Source organism: Odocoileus virginianus, chromosome 33, assembly GCF_023699985.2.
Source record: "Odocoileus virginianus isolate 20LAN1187 ecotype Illinois chromosome 33, Ovbor_1.2, whole genome shotgun sequence".
NCBI classification, from domain to species: Eukaryota; Metazoa; Chordata; class Mammalia; order Artiodactyla; family Cervidae; genus Odocoileus; species Odocoileus virginianus.
This window is the reverse complement of record NC_069706.1, coordinates 24,900,369-24,923,891: the sequence shown is the minus strand read 5'-3', so window position 1 is coordinate 24,923,891 and position 23,523 is coordinate 24,900,369. Positions and strand designations below refer to the sequence as shown.

Below are 23,523 nucleotides of genomic sequence, written 5' to 3'. Positions count from 1 at the left end.
TCCTCTACAACCCTCCATCTCTCCTTCCCTTTTTGGCCAAACTGTGTAGGACAACTCTTCACATTCCTACCCCCACTTGTTCACCTTCCATTCATCCCTCAGTCTGCTACCATTGGCTTCTGCTTCTTTCACTTCCCTAAAAATGACTCTCAACAAAGTCACTAAGCAATCTAAGTCAATGTTTTCTATAGGAGACAATAGCAATGCCCAGTCCCATGGACCCCTTATCATTTGTGTATGAAGTGTTTGCCCAAACCACCCCACCCCACCCAATTATGCTCATGCACACACACACATGCTCTATTACCACACCCCCTGCTCTTTGGTGTGTGTTGTTTTTTCAAACAATTAGACCTTCTAGATGTTTTTTCTTTTTCTTGAGAACTGTCCTGTCTTCAGGCTACTGGAAGCTTTGCCTTGATGAAATGCCTGAGAATTGACATCTCCCAGGGAAAGCCCTAGTTAACAGCTGAAGAATGTTGCTACAGGAAAGGCCCAGCTCCCTTGTTTCTGGATAAATTTGAGTCACAACTTACATCCAGAACTTCCCTGAGGAATCAAGCTGAACTACTCTCACATGTTCTCTGAGATCACACATTCTCTTAGTTTCCTCTCCTGCCCCTCCCACTCCTTTACTAGTTTCTCCTGGTAGCACTTAAAAAAAAAAAAAAAATCATTTGCACACAAATTCTTATCTCTGGGTGTGCTTCTGGAAAACCTGATCCAAAACATCATCCCGGCACTTTCTACTGTTTTTTTTTTTTGCCTGCCCGTTAAATGTGGTTTGTTTCCCAAAATTAAGTTCTAGGCCCTCTTCTCTCTACAGGTATTACCAGGACAATCTAATTCATGTCCATGGCTTTAACCACTACTTGTGTCTGATCATGACCACACTGCTGAGACTGTTAGATCTGTCTTTGCTGGACAGCTCCACCTAGTTGTCCTCAGACATCTCTTACATCAATACAGTAAGTCACTAGGCACATGTGACTACTTTAATTAACTAAAAAGAAAACTTCAGTTCCTTAGTCACACTAGCCACATTACAAGTGCTCAAAACCCACATGTTAGTGGCTACCATACTAGGCAGTCCTGATAGACAGCACTTCAGTCACTGCACAGTTTATTGGACAGTTTAGACAATACTTCCAAATCTAGTTCTTCATCACCACCCCCGTTCTGTATTCCTCACCTTGTCTCTCTTCTGGACAACAGTGGGCCAACTACAAAGAATGGGTGTGTGAACCTGTCAGGGAGGAGGGGGGTGATCACAGAACTAGAGTCCTTTCCACTGACATCTTCTGAACTAGAAAGATGGATGGACAAAGATGGTGATGAAGACCTTAACAAAGGCCATCTGGTGAGCTGATGCTAATTCGGTTAGAGCTGGGGGAGAGATGGGGACTAAGACTGGCTAGGCCAAGACTTTGTGTTTCAGGAATAGCAAGTGATCCAAGCCAATCAGCTGAAGTCAGTTCTGGAAATTTTACTGCAAATCTCAGAGGAAAAACATGCCCCTAACAGTTTCTAGGCTATTAGGACTTAAGTTTGGAGCTGTAGAAATCTATTTTGCCACTAAGAGAGGCATGGGGAGAGCTCAGTCTAGAGGTGAACCACTGGTTCCTGATATCTTTTGGCCCTTTTATTCAGCTGTTCCTGAGGAAACTTGATCCATTCTTTTCAATGGCTTGAGTCCAAAGAGTCCCTTATTGCTTAGGCCAGTGGAGCTGGGTCAATGACAGAGCTGAGTGACTAGACTCTCATCGTGCTCATGATTTCAACTGCCCTCTACTACACCTTAATACCGTCTCAATTTATCTGGCCTTGATGTCTCTCCTGAGCTCCAGACTGTGTGTCCACCTGTCTCCTGATGTCCCACAAACACGCCCAAAACTGACCTCATTATTCCTACCGCCCCCACTTCCATTTCCCAAGCTCAGAGATGGAATCTCCTGGAACTTCCAGTACTTTCGTCAAAAAAACCACCAAGGTCGTAAGTTCAGGCTCCGCCTCCTCCTAGGGCCTCACCAAGGTCACCCGCATCTTCCCTCCCCCAGCTCCTTGGGGGCGGTGTCCTCGAACCCCTTAGCGGCCCAGGACGGCGCTCTAGGCTGCGGCGGGCCCTTCAAAAAGCCTTCTCAACTCGCTGGTTTCCGGTACCTGGCTCCTCTAGCCTCCGTCAGGCCCTCGAGACTACTCCCCTAAAGTTCCTTTTCTATGGTTGACAGCGCCCCTTTGTCCCGACTTTCCTCCGGGAGGATGTCCTGGTAGGACCCAACCCCTTCGTATGGCTGCTCCTGCCGACCCTGGTAGGCGCAACTGAAGAAGTCACTGAGCCCTCCGAGACTCTCATACTCTCAGCTCTGAAAGGGCTGCATGGAGTGGGAGGATGGCGGAAGTGAGTGTGAAGGTGCCCTTCCTTCTCCCCGCTCTTCTCTATGGTCGCTTCCTACGGTGACGGGAAAAAGGGGGTCCCGGCGCCTGCGCAGAACCGGGCTGGGAGCTAGTCGCGGAGGGGGGGTGGGGCAGGGAGCGGGAGCTGCCGCCGCCGCCGGAGCTAACCGCGGGGACCGAGATGCAGGTGGGACCGGAACCGGAACCCCCCTCTTCAAGTCCCTCTTCCCTCTGCGCGACCCGGCCCCGGCGTTTGCGAGGAGCCCTGGGTGGGGGCGGGCGTGGGGGCTAGAGGCAGGAGGGGCGCCCGGCCCCGGAGAGTGCAGAAGACAGGGCTGCTTCCCTGGGGGCTGCGGCCCCGGAGAATGGGCGGGTAGAGGGTGTCCGGGGAGGAGGGTCGGGTCGGAGTGGATTGACCACCGGGTCCGGAGGGTCCGAGCCGGGAGCGGAGCCTGCACCCTCCACCACCCGCCCTTCGGGAAATATCAGAACTGAGCCAAGAGGCAGGTGCAGTGGGAAAATGTGTCTGAGTCCCGCTTGGCGAAAGAGAAACTGAGTCACCAGCTTAGGACCCGCAGGGTCAGCGGGCCTGAAGGGGGCTGGGTCTGCCTGTGGTGCAGAGGGTTGGGTGGGCCGGTGTGAGCTGAGGTGGCCTCTGCCTGGAGATTGGGCTCTCTGCTGTGTCTACACCTCTTGGCTCGGTTCCCCCGTGCTCCATGACTCTTTCATCTCCTGGCGTCTTTTCGTTGGTTTGGAATTGCCCCTATGGTTGGAGCCATCTGAGTGTGTAGGGTCTAAGCTGAAGAGAAAGGGGAGGGGGCGCTGACCTGGGTCTGAACAGGAGTCTGGGGTTTGGGGAGATTTGCCTGAACTGCCTTCACCCCCTTCTTGGTGCCAGTCATCTTCGAGTATAACATGGGGGAGGAACACTAACAGAAGAGCCATGGGTTTATAAATTCCCTGCCCAGCTTTGCCACTTGCTAGTTGTAAGACCTTGGAAAGGCTCTTCCTTTTGCTGATTTCTCTTTGAGAAAATCAGAACCCCATAAAGATAGTAATAACGACTGTCATTTGTTGTGTGCTTACTTTGTGTCAAGGCGGGACACGTCCTGTTTAATTCTCCCAACAGTTCTAGGGGTTAGGGATCATTAGTCCTGTTTTATAAATACAAAAACCAAAGTTCATAGAGGACGTGTAATTTGTTCAAGATCACCCAGCTAATAAGTGGCAGTGATGGAATTTCGTCCTAAGTCTAATTCCAGAACCTATGGCCTTAACCACCAAGCTAACCAGCCTTTAGGGCACACTCCTCTGTGAGAGAAGAGGAAGGTGAGAAACCCAAGGCCCCAGCTCCCTGTATTGTTTTACTTTGTGGCCAGCAAAGACTCGCCCAGACCCAGCTCACACTCTGCTGCTGCCTCTGGGCCCCAGACTGGAGGGCCACCCAAGAAGGGGGCTCTGCCCTTCCAAGCCTCCTTCACGCAGTGCTTGGGTACTGGGCCCTGGGGTTGGCTTTCATTGATCTGTCCTTAATGAGCAACCTCCGTCCTCAGTGATGGACCATGGGAGGCAGGGTCTCTTAAGCTCTGCAGGGCTGGCTCCCCTGCGAGCTGGGGCAGTGAGGGGCAGTGACTTGAGACTGGCACAGTCAGTGCCTGGGGACGAGGACTGTGCGGTGGGAAAGGCAGGAGACTTGGAGTTCTGAAACTTTCTGAGCTCCGGGTTCCTCTTCTGTTAACAGAGGTTAAAACCTCTTGCAGGGAAAGGTAAGAACGGCAATTGGAAAGCAGGTGATAAATATCAAAGGATCATTTTAGAGAAGGGAGGGAACATGGAAGAGATTCCTGTTTAGAGGAAGGCGCTGTCCAGCCATTCATCACACCTGGAGCTGAAACCAGGGAATGTGGATTGGGGAGGCAGCAGGAGGAGGGGTGCAGGCTAGACATTGGAGTGGGGGGTGGTTGATCGGCTGGGGCTTGTGGGGTGCACGGACCTGGGGAAGGGCAGGGAGGCAGTGTGGTGTGTGTCCCAGGTGCGCTCTAAGGAGTCTAGACCAGAGGAGGGGGTCTGGCCCCGTCCCACCTCAGCAGTGACTCCATATATGTGCCTCTTCCTTCTGCAGCTGCTGCCGCTCACCCCGTGTCTTCTGGCCGCTTCCCTCTTTGCCGCCCCTCCCCACAGGCTCCCCATCTCCACCTCCTGGGGGCCATCATGAATGATGCCCCTTCCCCGGAGGATGGGGCCTCGCCCTCCCCTCCCTCGTTGCCTCCACCGCCTCCCCCGTGTTGGCGGGAGTTCTGCGAGTCCCACGCCCGGGCAGCCGCCCTGGATTTTGCCTGCCGTTTTCGCCTCTACCTGGCCTCTCACCCCCAGTACGCGGGGCCAGGGGCCGAGGCCGCCTTCTCCCGCCGTTTTGCCGAGCTCTTCCTGCAGCACTTTGAAGCAGAGGTGGCCCGGGCCTCCGGCTTCCTGTCGCCACCCCTCCGGGCTCCTCTGAGTCCTGGTGTGGAGGTCCCGCCACACGACCTGTCCCTTGAGAGCTGCAGGGCGGGCGGGCCCCTGGCTGTGCTGGGCCCTTCTCGCTCATCTGAGGACCTGGCCGGCCCCCTCCCTTCCTCGGTCTCTTCCTCTTCTGCAACCTCCTCGAAGCCGAAGCTCAAGAAGCGCTTCTCCCTCCGTTCAGTGGGTCGCTCGGTCCGTGGTTCGGTCCGCGGCATCCTGCAGTGGCGGGGGACCGTTGACCCGCCCTCTCCAGCGGGGCCCCTGGAGACGGCTTCGGGGCCCCCGGCGTTAGGTGGGAACAGCAACTCCAACTCCTCTGGCGGGGCTGGGACCGTCAGCAGGGGACTGGTCAGCGACGGGACGTCCCCCGGGGACAGATGGACTCACCGTTTCGAGAGGCTGAGACTCAGTCGGGGAGGGGGGGCCTTGAAGGATGGCACAGGCGTGGTGCAGCGGGAAGAGCTGCTGAGTTTCATGGGGGCTGAAGAGGCCGCCCCTGACCCTGCCGGAGTGGGCCGGGGAGGAGGGGCAGTGGGGCCTACCTCAGGGGGCGGGGGGCAGCCTCAGTGGCAGAAGTGTCGCTTGCTGCTTCGAAGTGAAGGAGAAGGAGGAGGAAGTTGGCTGGAGTTCTTTGTACCCCCCAAGGTGAGGCCCAGCGGAGGTGGGGTGGCTGGGAGCAAGGGGTTGAGCAGCCAGGGTGGTGGCTTGGCCCCCATACAGAGCTTTGCTTACTTGTTTTGTTGGCTTTTTTTTTAAATAACTTTTATTTATTTATTTGGCTGTGCTGGGTATTCGTTGCTGCGTGGACTTTCCTCTGGTTGTGGCAGATGGGGGCTATTCTCGTTGTGGTTTGCAGGCTTCTCACTGCAGTGGCTTTTCTCATTGCGGAGCACGCGGCTCTAGAGCGCTCTGGCTTCCGTAGTGTTGGCTTGTGGGCTCTAGAGCACAGACTCAGTAGTTGTGGCGCATGGACTGAGTTGTCCCGCAGCATGTGGGATCCTCCCGGACCAGGGATCGAACCTGTGTCTCCTGCACTGGCAGGCGGATTCTTTACCACTGAGCCACCCGGGAGGGCCTGGGTTTCTTAAAGCTAGCTCCTGACTCTGGGTTAGTCGCCATGGGCAGGACAAAGAGAGCAGTGTTACTTATCTAACTCCCTTTGGGTGTGGAAGGAAGGCCGAATCTCTGGAGGGCGGGGAAGGGTTGTTTCTCCAACACCAACAGTCTGGGTCTTGTTCTCTCTCATGACCTAGGCGTCTCGGCCTCGACTGAGCATTCCCTGCTCCACCATCACCGACGTGCGGACGACCACAGCCCTGGAGATGCCTGACCGGGAGAACACCTTTGTGGTTAAGGTAGGAGGCCTGGGCTCCTTGCCTTCTCGGAGCACTCATGTTAGAGAGAAAGCTCTTTTCGGACATTGAAGCAAGGGATACATGTGCAAGGTGGGGCACAGATGCCAGGTGCCTTGAGAATGTGTCCCCAGGGCGGCGGCTTTTCTGGGAGGAGGGGTGAGCAGGAGGATGTCCTTGCTGCCGTTAGGGGTGCATTAAGGCCTCGAGACCTGGAAGTGGCCTGTGGGCCTCCTCTCTTCCCCATAGGTGGAAGGCCCCTTGGAGTACATCCTGGAGACAGCCGATGCGCTACATGTGAAGGCCTGGGTGTCTGACATCCAAGAATGCCTGAGTCCGGGGTGAGGAGCCCGACTTCTACCACTGAGGGGCCCAGGGGTGGGGGTGGGGAGCAGCTGTCTGCCTCTCCGCCATGACTTGTCCTCCCAGCACCATTTTCCCTGTCTCTGCAGACCTTACCCTGCTACCAGTCCACGCCCCATGACCCTCCCCCTGGCCCCTGGGACCTCCTTCCTGACACGGGAGAACACAGACAGCCTGGAGCCGCCCTGCCTGAACCACTCGGAGAGTCTACCCAGCCAGGGCCTGCTGCTGGGGCCCAGTGAGAGCAGCAACCGCCTTTCGCAGGGTAAGGGTGGGGCCTTAGAGAGCTGAGGACCCTGGGACCTGTTATATAAGCCCCCCGGCCGGCAGGCCGGGCCCTAGCCCTCTCTCCAGGTTCCGCTGTGCACCTCAGCTGCCACCCACCAAACATGTGACTTTTGTCCCTGAACAGGCCCAGCCACGGTTTACGAGTTAGAACTGTCGTCATCACCGCCCCGACCCAAGCCCCAAGCCAGCCCTTCTCCAGCCTTCTATCCCCGCCCCGTCACCCTTTCCATAAGCCTTGTGCTGGCCACCACTCTAGCTGGAGATAATGATTCTCTTCTCCAGGCTCGCAGAACACTGTGCACGTCTTTGTTGTATTCTTACTCTGCATCTCCATACATATGTTGATGGTACTAGGATTTCTTTTGAGTCCCAACTTTTAAACACATACATACACTGCCCGCACACATAAACACAAAAAGATGTATCTACCTGGCCCCAGCTCACCTTTCTAGACTCCACTACACTCTTCTGATCCTCCATTCTGAGCTTCAGTTTCACTGTGCCTTGCACACAGCCTGTGTGCAGTGAGTAAACAAGTGGATTAAAGAATCTAGGGGCCAGAATGGACCTTACCGGGTCATCAATTCTGATCTCCTCATTTCTCAAGCAGCTAAGAGCAGAAAGGAGAAATGGCTTTTCTGAGGTCATCTGAGGATCACGGACACAGGCTCTGCCAGCTTGTTGCTGAGCCACAGCGCCCTGCACCCCGCATATTCCTGTCCTCTGAGCACTAATATGTACGACACGCCTATAGGCTCCTGCCTGCTGCTCAGCAGACACTCAGCAACTCCGAGTACATCCTCGACCCTGTGCTCGGCTCTGGGCGGGATGAGGAGCTCGGAGCTGCCCTGTGGGCCCACGGTCTAGCTGAGTTGACATCACTCCTTCTCAAAAGGTGGGCTCCCACCTGGTGAGCCTGAGCAGCACCAGCAGGAGGCCTTGGCAACTCAAGAGGAAGAGAATCAGGGGAGGTGGGACAGATGGGGAATCCCGCACAGGGGAGGAGAAGAGAGTGTGGCTTGGAGAGAGGAGACGGCGAGAGCAGAGACCTGAGGCGAGGAGAGCCTGGACATTGAGAAAGTTAGGGGGATAATTGGGCTAAGTCAGAGGACACAGGAATACAGGTGTTAACAGGAATACATCTTAACGTGAAGATCAGGTTGGTTAGATTGAGAGAATTCACAGAAGGAGAATCTTTGACGCCCTTGAGAGTTGAGGGCTTTGTGCTATAGGCAAAGAAAGTACCTATTTTTAATGTGAAAGTATTTGAGGGCTTCTGCCCCCCCCCAATTCTGCAACTATAGAGTTGCTGTAATTTCAGCTGTTGATTCAGAAGAGATGTGGGCACATTGGGATTCTAAGACCTTGTTGGAATCATTGCAGCCCTTTCAAGCAGTCTGTGAAGCATAAGTTCGGAGCCACCGATGAAAGCCATCAGGCTCAGTGGCTGAAGAAGGAGCCAGCATTTCGGCCAGCCGACGTCAGTGCCCACAGGGTAGCCTGGCTGCTGGGGAAGTAGGTCTGGCAGACCAGTCCTCCCAAAAAGAAGCTTCAAGTCCTCAGTTTTGCTCTCCCCTTTTTCTTCCAGGGGCCTATGGGGGCCTGTCAGACCGCCCCTCAGCATCCATCTCCCCCAGTTCCGCTTCCATCGCCGCCTCCCATTTTGACTCAATGGAACTACTTCCCCCAGAGTTGCCCCCCCGGATCCCCATTGAAGAGGGACCCCCAGCAGGGACCGTTCATCCCCTCGCAGCCCCTTACCCACCCCTGGACACTCCAGAAACAGCCACAGGTACCAGAGGTGTGAGTGTGTGTGCTTCCAGGCCTGGTGCCCACCTGCCTTGTCTTGGGATCTCGGGTCCAACAGGGGGTTCTCGGGAGCGACCCATGAGGGAAAAGTAAGGCTTCTCTTCTCCTTGGGATTGGGATGGCTTCCCTGACACCCAGTTTCCTTCCCTCTCTCTTTCCTGAAGGGTCCTTACTGTTCCAAGGAGAGCCAGAGGGAGGCGAGGGGGACCAGCCCCTCTCAGGGTATCCTTGGTTCCACGGGATGCTCTCTCGACTCAAGGCTGCCCAGCTAGTGCTGGCTGGAGGCACTGGCTCCCACGGGGTTTTCCTGGTACGTCAGAGTGAGACGAGGCGGGGTGAATATGTCCTCACTTTCAACTTCCAGGGCAAGGCCAAGGTAAGTGCCTGAGGAGGAGGCTCCATTGCAGGCAGTGGGCCTGCGGGTCGAGTGGGGGAATGCTGCCGTCGCGGCGGGGGGGGGGGGGGGGGTGTGTTCTATGACTGGTAGGGCTCAGGCTCCCGTTTTATCCCACTCTTCCTGCCCTCAGCACCTGCGTCTGTCACTGAATGAGGAAGGTCAGTGCCGGGTCCAGCACCTGTGGTTCCAGTCCATCTTTGATATGCTCGAGCATTTCCGGATGCACCCCATCCCCCTGGAGTCTGGAGGCTCCAGTGACGTTGTCCTTGTCAGCTATGTCGTGTCCTCCCAGCGACAGCAGGGTGAGCAGAGCAGGTCTGCAGGGGAGGAGGTGCCCGTGCACCCAAGAAGTGAGGAGGTGTGTGTGCCAGCAAGACGGGGTGGGGGGCCCAAGGAGGAGAGTGGGGGCAGAGGAGGTGCCTGTGTGTTGGGTCTCTCGGGGGAAAGGAGCCCATGGGGACGTAGGAAGGCAGCGGGCTCCGTGCTGGAGCCGGGAGGAAGTGGAGAGCTGGGTTTCGTGCATTCCCATTCCATCGGCCCGTCTGTTCCATCGTCTGTCTGTCTCCTAGACGCGTCCTCCCTGGCCTTGTCTTTGCCCTCCATCACAGCCTCGCCTTGGGCCTGCCCTTCTTGGGGGTGCTCGGTCTGATCCCCCTCCCTCCTCCCTTGATGTCTGATGTCCCTGTCTGATCTCTCCCTTTTCCCCACCCCCAATGTCCCATCTGTCCCCACGTTGCCCCTCCCCTACCCTCCCCAGGCCGGGAGCAGGCCGGGAGCCATGCAGGGGTGTGCGAGGGAGATCGATGCTACCCCGATGCCTCCTCCACCCTCATGCCCTTCGGAGCGAGTGACTGTGTGTAAGTGTGGTCCTCCTCTCACCACCGCCCATGATCCATCTTCCATGGATGGGGGGATTGCTCAGGAGACGGGATCTGGGGGAGATAGCACATGGCTCCGGGGAGGGGATGAGCGAATGGGAGGCTGCTCCAAGAGCTTGCCTCCCTCCACCATCAGTCTGTCTTCTTACCATTCCTATCCAGAACCGAGCACCTCCCATGACCCACCCCAGCCCCCTGAACCCCCTTCATGGACAGATCCCCCACATCCTGGGGCAGAAGAGGCGTCGGGGGCGCCAGAAGTGGAGGCAGCAGCAGCCGCAGCAGCCAAAGAGAGGCAAGAGAAAGAGAAAGCGGGCAGTGGAGGGATCCAGGAAGAGCTGGTCCCCGTGGTTGAGCTGGTCCCCGTGGTTGAATTGGAAGAGGCCGTAGCCCCAGGCACGGAGGCCCAGGGAGTCGCTGGATCTGCTGGGGCCCCTGGGGCGACCCTGATGGTGCAGCTCCAGCAGTTACCACTAGGGGGCGACGGAGAAGAAGGGGGCCATCCCAGAGCCATAAATAACCAGTACTCCTTTGTGTGAGACGCCCTACCCCACCCTCTCTCCTCTTGCTCCCCAGCCCTCCGTTGGTGAGATCCGGGCTGTGTCGCGACATAGAGGAGCGGTGGGAATCCCCTCCCCACATGCTTCCTGACCCTTGACGGCCAAGGGCATGTTTGTTGGTACAAAAAGGTTCAAGAGCCCTAACTCCCCAGTTCGTACACTACCGGTGCCCCGTCCCCTGGGCAGGGGACTCAGGCGCCATTACCCCCGAAGGGGCTCTTACGGTCAGCCCCATCCCTGGGGGCCATTTCCCCATTAACCACCCCTCAGCCCAAGGAAGGGTGAGGGGGAAGGGCTGTCAGTTATGTTAAGGTGGTTGTTCTTGTTGTTTTAAACAAAATGGAGAAGCATAAATAAATAAAAGGGTTTATCTCAGTTCCAGTGTGACGGCTGTGGCCAGTGTTTGCAGTGCGGGGCTGGAACAGGCGGGTCAGGAAGGTAGCCCACTCAGTGTTGCCAAATTCAGAGCTGAGAGGCCAGAGGCCTGGGTCAGCTTGAGTCCCTGTTGCTCCCAGACCTGAGCTTTTGGCCCATTGCTCCCCAGGGGACTGTCCTGTTTCTTGAGGGTTAAGTGCAGAGCCAAATGGTGCTTCTTGGGGTCTCCAGCCAAGTTTGCTTAATGGGACAGGACCGTGAACAGCAGGATTGATGATCTCCAATCAGTTCAGACCTTTCTGCTCTGAATTCTTCAGTTGAGGCTTCCTACCCTGGGGAGAAAGCAGGCTGGGAGAGACTGTGAGGGGCTGGGCAAGGGGCACGATGGCTGTGTTGGGAGAGGTTGAACGTGGCCACCACAGCCTAGCTGCAGAGGGGCCCAGGGGCAGGCTGACCCGTCCCCCTTCTCAGAGCCCAGCTGGAAAGCTGAAGCCTGGATGATAAAAGAGTGCTGGTTCCACTCTTGCCTTTGCTTCTCATTTGCGGTGTGTCCTGGGCAAGGTGTAACCTCTCCAGACCTCAGTAGCCCCATCTGTAAAATGGGAAGGTTCATCTAGGTTGAAGCCACTGACATGGTTTACTTGGTCTGGATGGTGTTTCCATTGGAACTTCACATGGAAGTTCAGATCACTGGTTCTTCCCAAAAGTCAGAAGATCCAGCCTCACCTGGTACCTGCCTTCCACATCTACTCCATGCCCACCGGCCCACTTTACTCACAGGAGGCACATGGCTGAGTCTGTGAGCGTTTGAATTTGCGACGTCTCCCTCTGCTCACTGTACCCCTCCCCCCACAGCACCCAGTCTCTGCTCTCTGGTCTCTGGACTGAATTGCGGCTGTGCCCTCCTCCGACTGAGGGCACCCCGGGCTTCCCAGCTCTGCAGGTGCCAACAAGGAGGAGCCAGGTTCTGAAGAATCCCACCTGTTCTGTTGGCCCTCTCCCTCCCCCACCTCCATCCGACTGGACCCCTTCCCATTCTGCCTCCCACTTCCCCTCCCTCCCGGGCAGTGTGGAGGCTCCATGCTCACGCCCCTCAGCCTCTGCCCCCACCTCCAGGAGGCCCTACCCATGCTCATGACCTTGCTATTCTGGGCCTTGCGTCCTGTTGGGAGATGGACAGGAGACAGCTGGGCTCACGGGCCACCCAGCCTGGGGGCTCGCCGGGGGAAGCTCTTCTGGTTTGGTCTCATCCCTGGGGCTCCCCCAAACCTGGGCCTCTGGAGCCTGGGGATAGAATTGGCCTTGCAGAGGGAGGGGGATGGATTGGGGATCTGGATGCTGTGTTCTCAGAGTGAGGTGGCGAGAGATGGCTGTGGCGCCCCAGGGTAAGCAGGAGCTCATCCTCTCCTAATCTAGCAGCAACTGGTGCTGCGAGGCTCCCCCTCCCCCCACCCCACCCCCCAAACCCTGCCAGCCTTCAGGGCCTTGCTTTTTGAAGGGGGGTGGGCGAAGGGTACCAGGACCCCTGAGCTCCCTCTCCCCCACCCCTCCCAAGATGTGCAAGTCTTGGCTGGAGGAGCCTGGGAAACTGTTTCCCTCTAAGCCTGTCTACGGATGTTTCGGCCGAAGTTCCGAACTGATGGGGAATGGCCAGGCTGTGCCTCAGTGGTCCCTCAGAAGTCCACCGCTCCCGTTCGCAGCCCCAGCCCTCAGGATGGGATGAATACCTTCCAACTCTGGGCCTGGAGACCCTGGCGTAGTGGTGTGTGTGTGAGGGTGGTGCTCCAAGAGATGCGCCTCCATCCCAGTTCACACCCAGCCTCCCTGACCGTGATCCTTTTGCAGCTCTTGGCTGGTGGCTTTCCCTTCCTGGCTGCCGTTTCCCCTCTGAGAAGTTGGGGGAGGCAGAAGTGAATAACCTTAAAGGGCCTCGTTGGCAGCGGTGCCCTGTAAAGCCTGCGTCCTCCCCTCAGCCTCATGTTCTGAGTCCCTTGAAGCCGCGATCTGTCCAGTCTTCTCCCCCTTCTCCATGTTTGGGCATTCCTGCTCCTTTAAGACAGTGGCCCTGTCACTCCTCCAGGGGGTGGCAGGGTCAGGCCAGCCAGCTCCGAAAGGCTTGATACTGGCCTAAGAAGGTGGGTGCTTGGCCAGGTGGAGGCGCCTGGTGATGTGACCCCCAGCACGCATACCCCCTTGTCTGAGCCCCCCAAACTCCCTCAGGTCACCACAGGAGTCTGCTTCCGGGAGGGATTTATTGGACCCATGAAAAGGGGGAGGCAAGGAGCACTGTGTCCTTAAGTCACCCGAGGTCACCCTCCCCCCAAGTGCAGGCAGAAGAAAGGATGAGCATGGGCGGGGGGCTAAATCCTGCAGTGCCATCCACCCCTGCTGGCCTACCCACCCCCCAAAAGTGGGGGGTCCCCTTTCCTTTGCCCCACTGTCTCCTATACCACTGTCTGCTTGGGAACTTGGGCGCCAGACAGGGAAGCACCCGTGAGAACACTTGCAGCGGTCCATGTGCCTCACTGTGCACTTAGGAAACTGGGCCCCAGACAGAAGGACTTGAGGCCAGGGCTGCTTCCACGAGGCTCCTGCTTCACCTCACTGACCTCGCACCATTCTCTCACGGAACCTGCCTCCTCTCTGCCCCCGTTTTCTCCCCTGCCCACGCCCCACGCCCCACGCCACCCTCTGTCTGCTCCTCCCGCCGCTGCCCTAGTGGTGACCAACAGACGCCCCTATCCCAGAGCAGGGGTGGGGGCAGGGGGTTCGGAGCAGCTGCTGCTCCGAGGAAGCTGACACCGAAGCCAGCCGCTCAGCAGCAACTTGTGGCTTTGCACCCAGCTCTGGGCCCCCACCCACCTGGCTGCCGCCTGCCAGCTCCCTGCTGCTGCCGTTTTCCCCACTGCTCCTCAGACTTCCCTCTGACCCCGGCAGCCTTGTCTCTAGTCCCCCAGCTCCGTCTGTCCTTATTTCCCCTGGACCTGTCCCCATCAATCTGCCCGTGTCCATTCCTTGCGTCTGGAGCCTCTGCTTCCCTGGCCCCTGCCTTTGATGCCCCTTCCCTCGCGCCTCTGCCCACAGGGTGTGCCCAGCGCCTGAGCACACAGCTCCATCTTCACTCCCCTTGAGCACGGCTCCTTCAGGGCCAGGGTGGAGCACAGACCACACACCATCCAGGGCCTGCCATGTCAACCCTGTGGATTGAAGAGAGCACAGTGTGGGACGAGGTGACCCTCATTGCATGACTTGGGGTGACCCCTGCACCCATTCTGAAACTTTGATCCCTCTCTGTCTACCATCAGCACATTCTGTAGGCTCTTGGGTTTCCCGGCTGCCTGGGTATCCCATTTTCTTGGGAGGGGGGATTCCCTCTCAAGGGTGGGGGGGCCCTGAAGGCTCTGTTCCCAGAGGCTGAGTTAGAGCCATGTGGGGGGGTGGTAGGGAGAGACGAGCAGTCCTGGCTCTGCTCAGCGGGGCCTGGACACTAAATCCCTTGTTGATAGCTGCAGCAACCCCTCCCTAGGGTAGGGTTACCGTCTTCTGCCCTGTCCCCTTGACCCTCTCCCCTCCCTGCTTCCCCTTGTCCCTCTAGAGCCACTTCCTCTTGCCCCCAAAGGATGTTCTCCCCCTTTTCAGCCCCCGTGAGGGTTGGGTATCTCTGCTGCCATTTCAATAAACTCAGGAAGGAAGGATGAGACTGCAGCAGTAGAAGCAGGTTCAGGAGGGATGAGATGGGAAGGGGGTTTGAGGAAAGGGAATAGAGAGAAGTGGGCTGAAGGGAAGAACTGGAAGAGATGACTGTGGAATAAGAAATGCAGTGCAGCTGAAGATATCGGGGCAATTGGGGAAGGGCTCAGCAGCAGAAGACAGAAAATGAGGTCTCTCTCCCTACCCCCCTTTCCCTGGGGCTGGGGCCACCTTAGCTTCCCTCATGAGTGACATCTCAGGCTGCAGCCCCACTGTTCCCCCTCGTCAGCAGAAATATCTCTCTCTTCTGACCCCTCCTGCTAGAGTCCCGGCCAGCCAATCCCTGGTCTGAGGGAGGGGGGAGCCTGGCCCCCCCTACTCCCTCATAAGGACCAGCTGGGGGCTGGGGGGGTGGCCGGCTGCTGCAAGTGGAACGGGGGTCAGAGCTTCGTGGAGGGAAGAATAACCTGGGGGGGGGAAGGAAAGAAAGAGGAAGAAACCCAGACAAACAGGCAGGTGGATACACTGAGGAAGGCCCCCGACGTGTGAGAACCCCCCCAGAAGGAACACACTGCCCCCTGGCCCCCAGGAAGGGAGCACCATGGAGGCTGCGCACTCCAAGACCACAGAAGAATGTTTGGCCTATTTTGGGGTGAGCGAAACTACAGGCCTCACCCCGGACCAAGTTAAGCGGCATCTGGAGAAATATGGCCATAATGGTAAGTGTTCCCTGGAGGAAAAGGCTGGTAACGCCCTCCTGCATCCCCACAACATACACACACACACACACACACACACTCACACACACACACACACACACACACACACACACACACACACACACAATGAAGCCTCTCCCTCCAGGGTATCTTAGGGAAGAGGCAAGACCTGGTTCTGTGAGGGCAAGGGAGGGGAGGATACTGAGAAAGCAGGATCCCTGAGTCCCTGAGTTTTGGGAAGTTTTTTGGGACAACTTAGGTGAACCTCAGCTTTTTGGTGGCCTGATTCTCCTGGTTGTGGGTGGCACTAGACTGAATGCCAAATAAATAATGTCCTTTTCTTCTTTTTTCCCGGGCAGAGCTCCCTACTGAGGAGGGTAAGTTACTGGAAGCCCTGAGCTCTCATAAATGACACCTCCTTCCCTCTGTGCCCCACTCCCTTCTCCCTGTCCTCTCCTTCCAATTCCTGGGGCAAATGTTCCTCCCCAAAGGTTAGAGTCTGGCTGGGGGCAGAAGTTTCCAGGCACGTTCTCCTTGAGGCATCCAATCCTTGAACAACTGCCCACCACTTTGAGGAGCCTGTTTCTGGACTTCGGGCCAGCTCCCTCTGTCCTTTTCTCAGTACCAAATGGCCTGCCCATCACCCTAGACCTTTCCTGCTCCAGGCTGGACCCCAGCCTGCACCTGGAGTCCCTGCATTCATCCGTTAGAACTTAACACACGGCCCCCCACCCCGTCCCCTCCCCTTGCCTCTCCCCTCAGGGAAGTCCCTGTGGGAGCTGGTGTTAGAGCAGTTTGAAGACCTCCTGGTGCGGATCCTTCTCCTGGCCGCCTGCATTTCCTTTGTAAGTGTGTTGGGGGTGGGGTGCATCTAAGGGCTAGCCTGGGCTGTGGGTTGGGGGGATCTGGAGAATATGTTCGTGGGCAGCCCCAAATCAGCGGCTCCTTTGGTCCAAGCCCTCAGCATCCTATCCTACAGACTAGCACTGAGGGAGTGGGGTGCTGACTTGCATACTCCTCTGTCCTCCCCCACACCCCGCAGGCAGGTTTTATTTTAAGCTTTAAGGATGTTCTCAGCCAAAACACTGAAGCTAAGCCGCCCCCGGAGCTTCAAGGGCTCCCAGGGCTCGGGTTACCCCCCCAGCGCCGGGCTCCGGGGCTCAGATGCTACTGCTGTTCCCAGGCCACCGCGGCTCCCAGCATGCCCCGGGGCTCACACGCGGCTCCGCCAATCCCCAAGCGTCCCAGAGCTCCTGCCCCTCCCTCCCGACGTTGATTGGTCGAGACAGAGACTCCCTCCTAGAGGCGGGAAAGAGCTGCTGGTGCGAGGGGGACTCTAAAGGCCCAGACCCCTCACCTGTCCCTGGGCCTCGGCTCCCCTCCCCCCATCAGGGCTGGAACTCCCGGGACCCCTTCCTCGTCCACTTGACCTGACTCTCCCCTTACCCCTCAGCCCCAGGGCTGCCCCCACCCCCCTCTCAAGGGCCTGCTTCCGCTCCTGCCCTGGAGCTCCCCTGCGCCCCCACCATCCCAGCAGTCCCGCCTGCATTTTGGACTTCCTTCCTTAACATTGTAGTCCTCCTGGAAGACAGAACTCTGGAGGCAAAAGCGTCTCCTTGTCCCCTGGTCTCTTAGTAGAGGCCCCGTGGGCCCCTGAGTACTGGCTGGCAGAACCTCACTTCTCCCTTCTCAGATTTGCTCCTTGACATTTGCCTGTGGCTGTTGCCTGGCAGTGGCAACAGCTGGGGTGGGGTGTGTACAGGAGGCCCCGTAACACTATCCCCTCCTCCTGCTCCCTCATGAAATTGGAGCTTCCCTGCCTCGGGCTGTGGGGGAGGGCTGTGGGTGGGCAGGGCGCCTGCGAGGACCACAGGGTTTTTTCTATCGGGTTTTGGCTCCGGTGGGATGGATGTGGCTTGGGGGTAGTTGGCCTGGGTGTCCCCTGAGCTTCATTTACTAGCCAGCAACTTGGTCAGGGAAACCTGAAAGCATTCCCAGTTAATCCCCGAACTGTGCATGTCTGTGCCCGCCTGTTCCCGCTGAATAACAGCAGTGGCTGCGCTTGTGTGAGTTAAAGGAGTGGACCGTGTAGGCACTTAAAGGGATGTGGGGCTGCAGTGCCTCCGTGATGCCCCGCCCCCTTTGCTCCTGCACATGTTCTCATCTCTGTCTGCTCCCCTTAACCACTTGAGGGGCTTTATTATCTGTTGATCTCCTTCCCTTGCTCCCCAGGTGCTGGCCTGGTTTGAGGAAGGCGAAGAGACGGTCACCGCCTTTGTTGAACCCTTTGTCATCCTCTTGATCCTCATTGCCAATGCCATCGTGGGGGTTTGGCAGGTTAGCTTTGACCCTACCCCCCGTTCTTTCACATCCTGACGCTGGACCTGAGGTCAGCCTCCCTCCCTGTCTCCTCCTTCTCCATCACTTACCCTGGGCTTGCCTGGCATCTGATCCTTTTGCCCAGTTCAGGAGACTTGGTATTCCCACTTTCACTTGCTGGTTGTTCAACCCTGGGCAGGTACCTTCATCCCTGAGTCTCAGTTTTCCTCATCCATAAAATGGGACTCATAATCCTGTCCCTTGAGTTGTGGTGAACTTTAACAAGATGATGAGTGTGAAAGTACCCAGCCCTGTGTTCTGGCCTGTAGGAGGATTTCAGTAAATGCTCATTTGATATCCTTCTTCCTCTTGCTTTCTACCACCCTCTGCTTTTCCTATCCCCTGCTTCCTGATTTTCCTTGATTCTCCTTTCTCTTCCCAAAACCCCCATAGTGGTAGTAGCAGTGTTAGTCGCTTTGTCGTGTCCGACTCTGCAACCCTATGGACTGGAGCCTGCCAGGCTCCTCTGTTCATGGAATTCTCCAGGCAAGAATACCAGAGTGGGTAGCCATTCCCTTCTCCAGGGGATCTTTCCAACCAGGGATCAAACCCACATTGCAGGCAGATTCTTTACTGTCTGAGCCACCAGGAAAACCCCTAAACCCCCTTACCTATTCTCAGCTATGGGTGACGGTCTCCTCACTCGTCATGTGAGGTTTGTCTGCTCCCCTGGGCCAGGAGCCAGGACCACATAACCTGCCTCCTTCTCTGTGATGCCCCAACCTCCCCCATGACTCTGGCCCCTGCTCCTTCATCTCTACCCCTCCCATCCTCCTTGACCAGTTCCTTCTCACTCCACCACCTTCCTTTCTCTGCTGACCCTCCTCTCCTCAACCCTGTTCCCCCCAGGAGCGGAATGCAGAGAATGCCATTGAGGCTCTGAAGGAATATGAACCCGAGATGGGGAAGGTCTACCGGGCTGACCGCAAGTCAGTACAGAGGATCAAGGCTCGGGACATTGTTCCCGGAGACATCGTGGAGGTGGCTGGTGAGTGATGGGAATGAGTGGTCCAGGATGGGTTCGAGGCCAAGAAGATGTGTATGTGCGGGGTGGGGGCTGCTCAGCCCCGATCCCATGTCCAGAAGGTAGCCAGGATGGTGTCTGGTAGTCTCTGCTTCTCCTTCTCAGACTCCTCGGGGGTCACTCCAGGGCACTGTGGCCACGGCACATCCTCTCCATCAGAGTCTGAACAGGAACAGCCAGTCCTGTCCCTGAAGCTGCAGGCAGACCCCTTGTCCCCCTCCTCTCAGCCAGCTCTTGCGAGCAACAGGTGGAACCCAGTCCCTGCCAAGGGCCCCGTCTCCACCCCCTCCTGAGGCCTGGCTTCCCTCTCCTTCCACCCACCCCCAAGCTTGGTCAGCTTTAAATCTTGACCTCTCAGTGCCCTTGAGGCCTCTCAAAAGGGAAGGAGTGATGGTAGAAGGGAAGGGGGGGCCAGAGGCTCGAGCCCCCGACCATGTAAGGGAAACTCAGGCCCCAGCAGAGAGCACGGGACCTGGAGGAGGGGAGCTCAAGGAGGGCCCCGCCTCTCCGGTGAGGGACACTTAATGCCTGACCAGGGAGGAGTGGGGGCCAGGAGGCTAAGATTACTGGGATTCTGCCCCCTTCAGCGGTTTTTATATTTGCCCCACGCTGGCCTTCCCACGTCTCCAGGCCCCTGGCATAGGGAGCCGTGTCTTTCTAGGGTCTGCTTCCCTCCACCAGGCACCCAAGTCGCCACCCTGGGAAGCTTGGCGAAAGGGAGGGCGGGCAGGCTGAAGACCCCAGTGCTGCATCCCAGGGCCCATCTGCCACCGTGACGCTTTGGAGTCAGCGCCATGAATGTCTATAAATATCCCTTTGGCTTGGGTGACAGGGTGTCCCGCCCAACTCCATTGCTGACCTCCTCCCTCCTCCGTCAGCTTCCTCTGGCACGGGAGGAGGAACCTTGGGAGCAGTGCAAGGAGAGCAGTCAAACCCCATCCCTAGGACCAGCCTTGGGACCAGGCGGGATGAGGCTGGGGGGCGGTTCTCTTCCTTGGAGAGGTCTCTAAGTCTGGTGGGGCATCCGCCGTGTCTCCCAGGCAGTTTCCTAGGCTGACCCCCTCCTTCTGTGAACATCCCTTGACCTCCCCCCACCTTTCTCAGCTCCCTCCTGTCTATGGCCCCCACCCCCGCCCCCCACCCCCCACAGCAACCCCCACTGCCTTGTTTCCCGCAAATGCCCCTTCTCCCCAGCCCGTCTCCCCAGCTCACTCACACTGGCTTCCTGCCTTCCCTTGATGCTCAGACCACGGCCCAGCAGGCTTCTGATGTGCATCCATCCCCTCCACGTGGACCTGGCGGGCCTGCACCCTCTGCCTCCACCTCTGCCCCCTCTCCTCCGGCATCTTCTCTTCTCACACTTCCCTGTCCTGTCTTCTTCCTCCACCTTTTGTCTGGGTTGACACTGATTTTCTCAATTCCCAATTTTTTTTTTCCTGTTTCTTGCTACCTTCTCCAGCTGTTCCACTTTGTTCTCGTCCATGGATACACGTCTACCCGACTTACCCTATATTTGGGGGGCCAGGGCTGCCTCTTGTGACATGTGGGGTCTTAGTTTCCCAACCAGGGATTGAGCCTGCAACCCCTGCATTGGAAGCATGGAGTCTTAACCACTGAGCTGCCAGGGAAGTCCCTGACTCACCCTATTTACTCTAGCTCTTTTCATGCCTGTCCCTCCTCACCTTTCTCCCTCTCGCTTCCCTCTCTGTTTTGCTGTCTCCCGTCCTCACTTTTAGGGCTTCCCTGGTGACTCAGTGGTAAAGCACCCACCTGTCCATGCAGGAGACTCAAGAGTCATGGGTTCCATCCCCGAGTCAGAAAGACTCCCTGGAGGAGGGCACGGCAACCCACTCTAGTATTCTTGCCTAGAGAATCCCCATGGACAGCAGAGCCTGGTGGGCTACAGTCCTTGTGGTCGCAAAAGAGTTGGACACAATTTACTGACCAGCAACAGGAAAATAATCCTCAGTTTTAGTTTCTTGTTAGATGACAAGATTGTCCCGTTTCCCCTGTATCACACAGTGTACACGTATTGAGCATAAACTGTGTGCCCAGCCCACCCCTCACCAGGCTCACAGCCTAATAGGGAGAAGAACATTTGGCAGGGGGACAATGGGAGTGAGGGTTAGAGGGAGAGCCTTGCTGGGATGACAGGAGCATAGCCCAGGCGACCCCCCCAAGACCTAAAGGAGGAGGTGAGGTCTTCAGACAAAGACGGTTTTTTTTTCGGAAGGGAGAAAACTCCCTTTTTTGCTGACTTCACGCTCCTCTTCTCTCTCAACAGTGGGGGACAAGGTCCCGGCAGATATCCGCATCCTCACCATCAAGTCCACCACCCTCCGGGTCGACCAGTCCATCCTGACAGGTCTACTGGCCAGGGGGCTGGGGGAGGGGTGCATCACAGGAGGATTTGATGCAGGAGGAACTGAGTGGACAGAGAGAAAGGGGACTCCTGACCATAGGGCCCCCATCCTGGCCCCATCATGGCAGCGACGTCTGCCATGAGCTTTGTCACAGCCTGAGCCTGGAACACAGTGGGTCATGGGAGACAGTGGGATTTTGTGCCCATCTCCAGATGGCCAATAACCTATCCCTTCCACACAGATACATGGGCATGGTTGCCCAGAGAACTATCCTGCCTTTTCAAAAGCCCCCAAGTGAGGAAGCATAGGTCCTAGGATCAGATACAGGGTTCAGATCCACTTAAAACCTCAGCTGCTTCTGTTCCTGCCCTGGGAGAGAGAGGAGAGAGCCAGTGAGCTTGCTCTGTGGTCCAAGGAGGCCAGCTGGGTTGGCTCAGGGTGATTGCCTGAGCCCCTGCCCTTCTGGTGAGGAAGACAAGGTCCCCAGGATGGGGGCCTCTCCCTTCCAGGAAAGTGCTCTCCAATTGAGAACGCAATTCGATGTACATCCGCTTATTTGATTGTCACCAAGACTGTGTTCTGAAATGTACACATCATTGTCCCCATTTCACAGAAGAGCAAACTGAGGTTAAGTCATCCAAAGCCATGGTGCTTGTGAGTAGTCAGGCGGGGATTGGGGTCAAGGCTTTTTTACTCTAAGGGCAGTGAGTTTCCCATCTGCCTCCAGGGGCTTCTTTTCAGAGTCCTTACTTTCTCCAGGATTATTGCTTGGTCCTTCCTAGGCTGAGAAGGGAGAGAGTTACGGGCGGGAAGTCTAAGAGGAGGACATGACGTTATCTGAAAACCCCTCCGGCCCCTCTCCACAGGCGAGTCTGTCTCTGTCATCAAGCACACAGAACCTGTTCCCGACCCCCGAGCTGTCAACCAGGATAAGAAGAACATGCTTTTCTCGGTGAGCCCTCCAGGGCCAGCTGTACTGTGCTCCAGCTGGGGGGCCCTGGTCTGGGAGAGATGTGATGGCAAGGGAAGAGATGAGGCCCACAGCTGGGTGTGGGGTGCATTGCAGCCGGACTCCCTGCCTCTTCTTCCCCTTCCCAGGGCACCAACATCGCAGCCGGCAAGGCCATCGGCATTGTGGCCACCACCGGCGTGGGCACCGAGATTGGGAAGATCCGTGACCAAATGGCCGCCACAGAGCAGGACAAGACCCCTCTGCAGCAGAAGCTGGATGAGTTTGGGGAGCAGCTCTCCAAGGTCATCTCCCTCATCTGCGTGGCTGTCTGGCTCATCAACATTGGCCACTTCAACGACCCCGTGCATGGGGGCTCCTGGATCCGTGGTGCCATCTACTACTTTAAGATCGCCGTGGCCCTGGCTGTGGCTGCCATCCCCGAGGGTAGGGCGACCTCTCTGTCTCCTCCCTCTCATCTGCAAAGACCCTTTATCCAAATAAGATAACATTTACCAGTCCCAAGGATTAGGACCCGATATCTTTGGAGGCTGCTCTTCAGCCAGGTGGCACAGCTGTTAAAAGAATCTCTCTGCTAGTGGAGGAGACGCGATGAGATGTGGGTTCAATCCCTGGGTCAGGAAGATCCCTCTGGAGAAGGAAATGACAACCTGCTCCAATATTCTTGCCTGGGAAATTGCATGGACAGAGAGGCCTGGTGGGCTACACAGTCCATGGGGTCCCAAAGAGTTGGATGTGACTGAGCATGTGCACACACACACACGCACGCGCGCACATACTTACACACACACATTCAGCCTATCCCACTAGGTCTTCCTCTGTCCCCCGGTTTAGTTCCCTCACCCCCTCTCCTTCCCCACAGGCCTTCCTGCAGTCATCACCACCTGCCTGGCCTTGGGTACCCGTCGGATGGCAAAGAAGAACGCGATCGTGAGGAGCCTGCCCTCCGTGGAGACTCTGGGCTGCACCTCTGTCATCTGTTCCGACAAGACGGGCACCCTCACCACCAACCAGATGTCTGTCTGCAAGGTCAGGGCAGGGTGGCAACTCCCACTCAGATGGGAGGTGAAATGGTGGGGTGACCCCTTCATCACGGGCAGCTTCTCATTTTGGCCTGAGAAAGAAATGCTCAGAGGGCACAGAGTGCCATCCTGCCCGCTACGAGAGGGAGCAGAGAAGCCCCCCTGTCCTGGGTGGACAGCTCTCTGTGGCTTCCATCCATGTGCCAGACACTGCCGTGTGTTATCTCTAATCCCCCACAGCTGCCCCATCAGGATAAGGTTTTGTTACCTAATTTTCCAGAGGAGGAAACTGAGGCTCTGGGAAATTCCATGCATAGTTAATAAGGAGGAGAATTGAGTTTCAAACCCAAGTCTATCTGGCCCTAGAGTGCCTGCCTGTGCACTAGACTACCCTCCAGAGTGGTTCTTCATGACGGGGCAGGAGGAAGCTGGTTACAT

At 57.1% G+C, this 23,523-nt stretch overlaps 2 protein-coding genes across 7 annotated transcripts in view; both read left to right on the top strand.

The window, feature by feature from the left end:
* Nucleotides 1-2,474: 2,474 nt before the first annotated feature.
* On the top strand, nucleotides 2,475-10,918 carry SH2B1 (SH2B adaptor protein 1). Of its 5 annotated transcripts, none has more exons than XM_020909578.2 (9): nucleotides 2,475-2,581; nucleotides 4,517-5,541; nucleotides 6,150-6,251; nucleotides 6,498-6,589; nucleotides 6,701-6,876; nucleotides 8,488-8,691; nucleotides 8,873-9,084; nucleotides 9,236-9,407; nucleotides 10,146-10,918. In XM_020909578.2, exons 2-9 carry the CDS (start codon nucleotides 4,606-4,608, stop codon nucleotides 10,520-10,522), a joined length of 2,271 nt encoding a protein of 756 aa, XP_020765237.2. In that variant the 5' UTR covers nucleotides 2,475-2,581; nucleotides 4,517-4,605; the 3' UTR covers nucleotides 10,523-10,918. The 5 variants fall into 5 exon arrangements, with proteins under 5 accessions (XP_020765237.2, XP_020765236.2, XP_070317243.1 ...); XM_020909577.2 differs by lacking the exon at nucleotides 2,475-2,581 and adding an exon at nucleotides 2,618-4,160; XM_070461142.1 differs by lacking the exon at nucleotides 2,475-2,581 and adding an exon at nucleotides 9,863-9,962 and having other exon boundaries at nucleotides 10,146-10,294.
* Nucleotides 10,919-15,011: 4,093 nt separating this feature from the next.
* The window catches only part of ATP2A1 (ATPase sarcoplasmic/endoplasmic reticulum Ca2+ transporting 1), a 17,297-nt gene continuing 8,785 nt past the window's right edge, over nucleotides 15,012-23,523 (top strand). For both annotated transcript variants that reach the window (XM_020909582.2, XM_020909583.2), the window contains exons 1-9: nucleotides 15,012-15,327; nucleotides 15,687-15,704; nucleotides 16,090-16,172; nucleotides 17,560-17,664; nucleotides 18,556-18,694; nucleotides 21,015-21,095; nucleotides 21,960-22,045; nucleotides 22,192-22,489; nucleotides 22,926-23,092. In XM_020909582.2, coding sequence (XP_020765241.2) covers nucleotides 15,210-15,327; nucleotides 15,687-15,704; nucleotides 16,090-16,172; nucleotides 17,560-17,664; nucleotides 18,556-18,694; nucleotides 21,015-21,095; nucleotides 21,960-22,045; nucleotides 22,192-22,489; nucleotides 22,926-23,092 — 1,095 coding nt within the window. In that variant the 5' untranslated portion in view covers nucleotides 15,012-15,209. The remainder of the gene's footprint in view (nucleotides 15,328-15,686; nucleotides 15,705-16,089; nucleotides 16,173-17,559; nucleotides 17,665-18,555; nucleotides 18,695-21,014; nucleotides 21,096-21,959; nucleotides 22,046-22,191; nucleotides 22,490-22,925; nucleotides 23,093-23,523) is intronic.